We start from the raw sequence: 8,427 nt of genomic DNA, 5'->3' as shown, positions 1-8,427 counted from the left end.
CTGGATGGTCCGCGACCGCGCTTTCGTCTCCAAGTAGGCCATGATCTCGATAACGTCGTCGACGTGGGGCCACAGCGCCGTGAGCAGCGCCGCGTACTGCGGGTCGATCTCGAGTCGTTTGACGCGAAAATGCTCGTCAAAGGTCACGTGGCACGTCCAGCGCAGAGGTGGCAGCGGCCGGTGACACATGGTGCGGAATAACGGATTCGACCCAAGGATCGCCTCTACGTCGGGGTACATGGCCTCGGCGCTCTCGCGCGGCGACCCAAACCCCACGCGAAGCTGCAGGCGCACGAGGCGCCGGGCGACCACGTCGACCGACTCGAGCGCCATGGCGAACCCGCGGGCGGCCTGGCACGACCGTTTCCAGCGCTCGATCATGTTGGCGGGCCCGACGACCGCGCCGTTGAAGGCAATGTCGGGGCGAAAGAGGCTGCTCAGGAGCGCCTCCTGCGTGTGGGCGACGGCCGGCGACCATCCCGTCGCGAGCGCGGCCACGGTGCGCTGGACGACCCCCAAGAGCGCGCTGATCGGGACGTGCTCGGCGAACTTGTTGCTCAGCGTCGTCTCGAGGTCGGCTGCTTCGTGGCGCAGACGCGTGACGCTTGTCTCGAGCGAGGCCATGCGCGTTTTTTCCTGCGCGCGGAGCTTGCGCTTGTTCATCTTGCGCCGGTGGCGGACCATGGCGGTGTCGTCCAGGTCCATTCGCGCTCTGAATCGGTTTGGATCGGCACCGGCTTGGCTGCATATGCTTTGTATGCAGGCGGCGGCTGTGACGTTTCTGGGTTGAGTCTCCAGAGGTATTCGGTCGTCAGTTCAGCAGGCGCCAAACGACCTTCCGTCGTGCGGCTATCCGGACCCGCCAAATAATTCGCCAAAATGAGTCGCCTCTGCCCCGATCATGGCGACGACCAACCACAAACCAAGGGATTTTCTTCCCTCGCCTCAACCCAAGGACGCTGCAAACTCAGCCCGCCGCGTGCTGCACGAGCATATACCACCTTGTGACTGCCCGTACATGCACAGGCCTGTGGCCTGTTTCTTGCGCAGCTTCTTCCTTCTTGATCGTTTCTTTTCCATGGACACGGACACCCGTGGGTTTGACTGGGTTTGCTAGCCTTGTTGGCTTCGATCCATGGTTTGCACCGCTGCGCTCGAAAAAGCATTGTGTATTCTTGTAAGGGAATTGCGACACGACGATCCGGATAAACGTTTGCGCGTTGAAGCCTTTTCTTGCTGATCGGTCGTCGCTGCGTGGGTTCCTCGACGCGTACCCACCGAGCCTTCCTGAGTGAATTGGTTGGATGTCGCAGGGCACTCAATTCCTCGTTGTCTATCGACCTCGCGACACTGGCATGTCTTTGCGTCGCCAATTTTTTGTTTGGTACCAAGAGGGAGTCAGGTGTCGCATGGCTTGTCGTCGTCCGCGTTTACACTCTTCTTGTTTACGAACGGGTTCGGACTCGGGCTGGTCGGCCCACTGTGAAGAGGTGTGGGCTGTCTTGCAGAAGGAGACGCCGCCTCCAACAATATCGGGATCGTCCATGGCAACTTCTCGTGCACTGACCACATTGACTTGGACGAATGACTCAGCACGCGTGGTCCAAATCGAACCCGAACGAGAAAGGATTACGTAGTCTCGACACCTGCCACGGGATCTTCCCTTCCTTCGTGGTCCACGCCGCGCTGTGATTGGGTCAATTCAAAAAGGCAAGTGTCTTTTGACCAATGGTTTGCTTGGAAACTCCCGCCAGACGCGAAAGATCGCAGTTCAAAAAGCAGACGCGTTTGTTTCACTGCAAGTCCTCTACCACTTGACACACGAGCCAGCTGCCCTCCAGCAAGTCCAGCGCCGCGCTTGATAGAAACGCGCGCTCACGTCAAGCGGAGAAGTTTCTTTCCGTCGTAGTTGGACCGGCGCCTAGGCGCGGCCATGAGGCAATCGCCATGCAGTCCGTCGTCTGTACCGCGTGAGGGTCGTTGGGAACAGCGCTGGCTCCGCGGGCAGGTGTGGCTGGTAAAAGTACACGTTCTGCACTGCGCTGTCGAGGCCCGTCGTTATGCGGCTCGGTAGACTCATGGTCGCTATCGCATCAAAGAGGCGATCTTCGGTCAGCGTCTACAGAGCGCTGAGCTTCCGTGCTGGCAACGGCAGACGCACCGAGGCCCACTGCGCGTGGTACTGGTGGTGGCGCTGCAGTAGCGGCAGCGCTTCTTCGAGCTCGCTCTGGAGAAGCGTCGGCGAGAGAAGCGAGATGATGCCAAGGGCCGTCCGGAAGAGAAACCCGACGCCATCGAGGAGGAAACAATCAAAGACCTACGGCACTCCTACAGATCACAGGCGCAGAGCAGAGTGGCGGTACGCGCGAAGCCACTTCCAGCGGCAGCACTTGGAGGAAGAGCGTTTGGAGCCAGTTCATGAGGTACATGGACGTCTGGATGCCGAGGCTCTGGAGATGCGCGTGCACGTCGGGGAGCGTCGACGCAAAGCCGTCGTCGAAGTAGGCGTAGTAAACGTCTACGACGACCCATCACCACGCAAGATTGAATGATACACGTACGGGAGAGGTCGGCCTTGAGGAGGTAAAAGGTAAAGAGGTGTTCGTGGACCATGACATTGGCCAAGCACTGGAACGTCAAGTACCTAGTGCACATGGTAGCACAGAGCGTTCCATCAATGGTTCGCACCGGTCCGTCGGGATGTGCAGGCAGAGGAGAGCGGCGATGTACGACATGCCCTGGATGTAGCCCAGGTCCGGTCGGTAACACGCGTACGTCTCGAGCACTTCGCGCAGAAACTCAAAGTAGGGACCTACCTCTGGTGAGCATGGGCAGCTGCGTTGCCAAGTACCGCTCGCGTCAAAGAGCTTGAGCGACGGAAACGTGCGCGGCAGATCCGTGTGAATCAACATCACCGTGTGCTCGCGGCCTTCGGTCGGCAGCATCTCGCCCGACCCTACCTCTTGTCAATCCACGGCGACTACTCCGTTGGCAGCACGTACGGGCCTTTGACGCGCGATGGCGGTAGATGTCGTACATCTCGGGCGTGATCTTGAGCCCGTTCCCGATGGCGAGCGGCCACACGGTCGAGCGGATCGAGGGCGGGATGCCTTGACGCCAGAGCGACTGCGCCAGCGCCGAGTCCTTACTCTCGGCCCAGTGATGCGGTTGCGCCAGAGCTATTGCAGACCAACTTTCATCGTCTCCACGGACGGCGATTGTACCTTCTTTGTCCGACGAAGCTCCTCTTCTCTCGCGACACCGCTGTGCGGCGGCTCGCCGTGGTCGGCGCCACCCACTGGCTCGGGCTCGACCTGCGCCGTCTCGACCATCTCCCGCGGCCTACATCCCACATCGCATCATCGACGGTGACGAGACACCGTACAGCTGAACGGCGACGGTAAACTTGTGGCCGCACGCCACGCGCAGCGCGAGGTTCGGATCGAAGCAGTCGAGACGCTACGCTTTCGTGTGCTTGCCGCCGTCTCTTTTGAAAACAGTACCTCGGGCGTGTCTCGGTTCTGGACGTGGCCGAGACCACAGGCGCCGTACATGTTGAGTCCCCACGCGAGCTACGACGCAGCATACGCCAAGTAGAAAATGAGACCTTCTCGCACCATGACGTTTTGGGTCGTTGTCGCCACCGAGTGAAACGCGCCGCAGTACACTGTCTGCACTTGGTCAGGGGGGCCCATGCAGTGGCTCATATCGACCAGCTCCGGCACGGGCTACGACCGCATCGAGAAAGGTCGTATATGCACGTTCCAACCTGGTACACGCTGCCCTTGCCGAGCTGGCCGTACTCGCCGAGACCCCAGCTAAAGACATCGCCTTGCCGCGACAGCGCCAGCGTGTGCGTGTAGCCGCAAGCAACTTGGACAATCTTCGTCCAGATTCGCACTTGCGATTATGATGCGTACGGTGACGCACCTCGTACGGAGCCAGGGCGTCGACGCGGACGGGTGCGCACTGGTCCTGGTTCGCGTACCCTAAGCCGCACTGCCCCTCGCCTTGCTTGCCCCAGCAGTAGACGCGGCCCGCCTACATACATCTCGTCGATCAGTCGCGCTTCTCAACACGTTTGTCGTGCCAGCGTGAGCGCGACGGTAAAGTTCCAGCCGCAGCAAACCGCCGTCCACTCGTCCACGGGCGTTGCAATGGCTTCCGGCGTCTACGTATCAAGTTGAAACGTGTTGTGTATGGAGGCGTTGGCACCATTTTAAACGTTGTGGCGTCTTCACCGAGGCCGAGACGACCGTTCTTGGCGCGTCCAAACGTGTAGAGACCATGCGTCGTAGTAACAACGGCCGTGTGTGCGCCGCCGCAGCTCGCTTGCACGACGCTAGCCGCGATAAGCGCTTCTTGTGACGAGAGGACGTACCGCTGGGAGAGGAGGCTCATGACCTTGCGCGGAATCGCTCGGTCGCGAATGTCGCCGTGGCCGAGCCGCCCGTCCTCGCCACTGCCCCACGTGTACAGCTACACGCGTGGCTCTCGCGTGGCGCCATACAACACAGGGTAGTACCTCGCCGTGCTGGCTAATGGCGGCGGCATGTTGCGCGCCGCACGCAATGCTCACGATGCGCGACCCGTTCAGCGCCTTGTCGAGCGCAAACTGCTCGATGAGGTGCGGCGCCAGGAAGCCTACGCCACGACTTTTTAGAGCTTGCAAAAGGTGCTGCGACGGTACCATCGCCCCGCTTTTCTTCGTCAGGCCCAAAGCTGTAGAGATCGCCCGAGCCTACAGAGCCGATGGCCATCGTTCGCTTTCACTCACAGGACCTGTGAGGTACAAGAGGCGCTCGCCGCCCGACGCGACTTGGGCGATGGCTTGCCCGCGTAAGATCGGATGTTCCGTCGGACGCAGCACCAAGTGCTGCTGCACGCTTGAGGTGTCGGGAATTCGCCCCCATACGTAAACTAGAGCGAAAGTTCTCGCCTCAATCGCACCAAACCAACCGTACCGCGGGTGATGTGGCCGTCCACATGAGGCGTCATCACTGGCAGCAGCGTCGGAATCGCCGGCGATGTCTCCTCCGATTCGACGCTCGCAGTCGGATCGACCTCGACCTCGGTCGTCGGTGGCGGCTGTTGCGCAAGGAGCCACGCCGCTTGGGCGGTCGCGAGGGATGCGCCGCACTTGCGCACGGTCTCAAGTACAACCTCGGCAAGGTGCGCGCGCTCGGCCAGCACGCGCTTGATCGGGTGGGCGATCGGCGTCTCGTTCTGACTCCAAAAGACGTCCTTGACGTCTGGAAAGACCTGCGATGTGGACGTCAAATCGACGCTTCGTGCTCTGCGCACCTGTCGACAGAGGTGCTGCAGCGGTTGGAGAACGTTCCGAGCACAGTCGCGCTCGAGGCTCTTGAAGGCCGCCATGTGATGCATCGCAGGCGTCCTGGCCACACGCGGCGCACTCGCGAGCAACGGCAGGAGCGCACATCGCTCGAGCTCCACCTGCATGGTCTCTGCCGCTTGGCTCCACGCGGCGGCCGCGTGCACATAGGCTTGGACGCAGTTCCACAGCGCGTGGCATTGGCCTTCTGCCTGCAGCACGTCGTTGCGGAACGCGTTGGCGACGTCCAGCAGCCTACGCAAAGTGCATTTCATCGCGTGTCGCCTCCGACAACGACGCACGGAGGAGGAGGAGGAGTCTCTACACGGCCTGATTGAGATTGAGGATGTACGAACGAACGCAGCCTACCGTCGCCAAAGTCTTCGCTGTCGTAGCTCTCAATGTCGGGCCACGTGCCACCAGACGACTAGCATGCACGGCTCGGTCGTCGGGCCGCCTTTCGCATCGATCGTACCATCGATGGGTTGCGGGACGGGACGTCGAGCTCGGTCGGTGTCGCCCAGGACGGCAGCGGCGGCGTCACGGGCGCCGGCGGTCGATTCTTGTTGGCCGACACAAAGTCACAGTACGTCTACGCGCTCATGGGCATGTGCTGTCACGACGCGCGACGGACCTGCATGTCGAGGCCGGCCGTCGACTCGACGTCGTGGTGCTTGCCTGCATGGTGCGCTTGGCGCAGCTCGAGAAAGACTTCCTCGACAAAGTGGCGAAGACCTTCGTACCTACGCCAGCGTGAGATACGACGTAGAACGCGGAGGACCGGTGGCAGAGCTGCTCGTCCGTGAGCGGGAAAGGCTGCAGCGCGTACTTGGGCGGGAGGCCCACGGACGGGTGAAAGTGCAGCTTGGAGGCGAGGATTGCGATCTGCGAGTAGCGCCTACAGCATGCTAAGCACGTGGCCGCGCCGGTCGTCGGCGTACCGATAGACGAGGAACGAGACAGGCGCTGCCATGCCTTCCATGGGCACGTGGGCGACCTCGATGACGTACACGACGCACGGACGCTCCGAGCGCGCGTCCAGCGCGCTGTAGAAGCCGATGACGCGGACGTCGCGCAGCGTCCCGAAGCCACGTCGGTACTCCATGTCACCAACTCGGATTTTGGGAAGATCTGGCAATTGTCGTGTGGCACATGCCGAATTTAATATTTTAATTGCGGCATGGTAGCCCAAGGTCTGTACGAGGCAGGACTATGCTGCATGTACTACACTTTACTCCATAGTTTGCTGCTGGCGTCAATCAACGAGGACAAGTCCGTTGATTCCTAGAGCCCCACTCCATGGTGCACCCGTCGCCACCAGAGATGGACGCTCCAGAAGCTACGATCACGAGCAACCCTTCCCCTAGTCTTGCTCGTTCAAAACGTAGCCGCTGCCGCGTTGCGCAGAGCACTGTTGCCAAGAAAGTCTTGCCGCACACGAGTGGCGGGGCTGGCCGCGTGTCTAGGCTGCCATAGAATTGATGGCACTTGTAACCAAGCTCAGTGGACGAGGAAGAGGACAGTGCGCAGCATTCATTATCGCAGTGCTCTTCTGCCCCTGAGGTATTACGCCTTGACGTAGCGCCGTATCCAACGACCGTGAACGCGCTGACCGGCGCGAGGTTCGACTGGCCACGCCTTTAGCTTGCCGCGCGCGGTCCTTGCCGACGAACGATTTGTTTTGGTACTCGCCAGGATCCCAGGATCGCCGCCCAAGATACCTAGCTATCTTGTGCCGCCATGCATGATCTTGCTCGTTTCAACCCTGGACCTGGGACCCATGGTTGACGCTCTAGCGATCTCCTCTCGCGGCGACCACTGGCAGTCCCGACCAACGAGACAACCTATAACGACGACCACACACTTGACACCTTGGTCCTCAACGTTATTCGCTGGCTCATCGCAGTCCCCAGCGTAGCGCATTTCGCCTACATTAATTCGCTGGCTTCATTCTCCAACACACGGCCGTAGACCATCTCGAGGTGCAGGTCCGTCGACTCGGCATGGACGCTGGCGATGCGGCGCGTCGCGTCGTCGTTGGGGTCGTACGCGGCTGTCGTCGCTAGTACGTCTCGCGCCAGCAGCAGGACCAAGCTGTCATCGTGGCGTCGCCAGAGCGTTCGGAGACCATGCCCTCGATACGACGGATGGCGAGGCCATGCAAAGACGTGCAGATGCAGCCCGTCGGCGTCCCTCCAGCCGACATAATGAGCGTCGGCCGAGGCGCCATGCGGCCACGAGTGCATCGCGTGGGGCGCGTGGTCCAGCGAAAAGGCGGTCGGCGGCGCTGGCCACGCCGGCCATTGGCTCTGCACCTACACCTACAGAAGCCACGATGAGTCATCGTGTCATTGGCCACACGACCACTGGACGATCTCGCCATATTGAAATATCGTCCGGTGACACTTGGTGTTTCTATGTGCTTTTTACGCGCGACACAATCCCTGTGTCAGCGCAACAACGTACCCAGAAGACATGTCCGCAGAGAGAGAGACGGAGACCCGACGCGCCAAGCCAGCTCCAGAGCACGTCGAGAAAGGCCATCGGCTGCAAAGCTCGGACGCTCGGCGATGCGGCGCGCATGGTCCACACGCCGCTGAAGACCGCTTCGGACATCAGCGGTGGCAACGTCGCCCGCGCCTACGCGTGCTGCGTCAGCGCCATCGCGAGGTGTCCCGTACCGAGTGCGACGTCCGCAGGATGTGGGCAAAGGCCTCAAACCCGATCGCGTGCGACGGGCGCGACACGGTTGGCGGCGGCAGCTGCTCCGAGAGACTGCCCACGCTCTCGCCGAGCGTCGCCAAGACCGCGTCGAGGCTCGTGGCGAGCGAGTCGACGGCGCGGTTGTACGCTTCGTGGAGCGCCGTGTTGTCGTAGACGCTGCTGGCGTGTCGACGACAAAAACGCGTGGAGCGAAGACGACGACGTGACGAACCACGAGATGACGGCGAGCGCGACCGTCTCGAGCCGCGACGTCGAGTCGTCAAACGGCGCGAGCTGGCGCAAGAGGAAGGCTGTGGGCGGCTGTCGCACGCCGGGCACCTGACGGGCGATATCGGCCCAAACACGAGTCTCCAACGCCGGAGCGACTG

At 61.4% G+C, this 8,427-nt stretch overlaps 2 protein-coding genes across 2 annotated transcripts; both read right to left on the bottom strand.

The window, feature by feature from the left end:
• Window positions 1-1,875: 1,875 nt before the first annotated feature.
• On the bottom strand, window positions 1,876-6,440 carry SPRG_04368 (hypothetical protein; the record flags this gene model as incomplete). Its single annotated transcript, XM_012343298.1, has 27 exons — window positions 1,876-1,921; window positions 1,968-2,119; window positions 2,162-2,317; window positions 2,364-2,518; window positions 2,562-2,644; window positions 2,689-2,812; window positions 2,852-2,956; window positions 3,003-3,332; window positions 3,354-3,459; window positions 3,504-3,572; window positions 3,618-3,728; window positions 3,770-3,883; window positions 3,931-4,041; window positions 4,106-4,171; window positions 4,216-4,342; window positions 4,382-4,479; window positions 4,526-4,644; window positions 4,691-4,741; window positions 4,783-4,920; window positions 4,965-5,262; window positions 5,305-5,590; window positions 5,638-5,656; window positions 5,705-5,762; window positions 5,811-5,927; window positions 5,970-6,078; window positions 6,117-6,233; window positions 6,277-6,440. 27 exons carry the CDS (start codon window positions 6,438-6,440, stop codon window positions 1,876-1,878), a joined length of 3,429 nt encoding a protein of 1,142 aa, XP_012198688.1.
• Window positions 6,441-7,263: 823 nt separating this feature from the next.
• Window positions 7,264-8,377, bottom strand: SPRG_04367 (hypothetical protein; the record flags this gene model as incomplete). Its single annotated transcript, XM_012343297.1, has 4 exons — window positions 7,264-7,650; window positions 7,802-7,975; window positions 8,017-8,215; window positions 8,271-8,377. Coding segments are annotated over 4 exons (867 nt in total), but the record flags the coding sequence as incomplete, so codon positions are not given.
• Window positions 8,378-8,427: the final 50 nt, after the last annotated feature.

Source organism: Saprolegnia parasitica, assembly GCF_000151545.1.
Source record: "Saprolegnia parasitica CBS 223.65 unplaced genomic scaffold supercont2.13, whole genome shotgun sequence".
Lineage (NCBI taxonomy): Eukaryota > Oomycota > Saprolegniomycetes > Saprolegniales > Saprolegniaceae > Saprolegnia > Saprolegnia parasitica.
The sequence above is the reverse complement of the archived record's forward strand: the minus strand, read 5'-3'. Positions and strand labels throughout refer to the sequence as shown.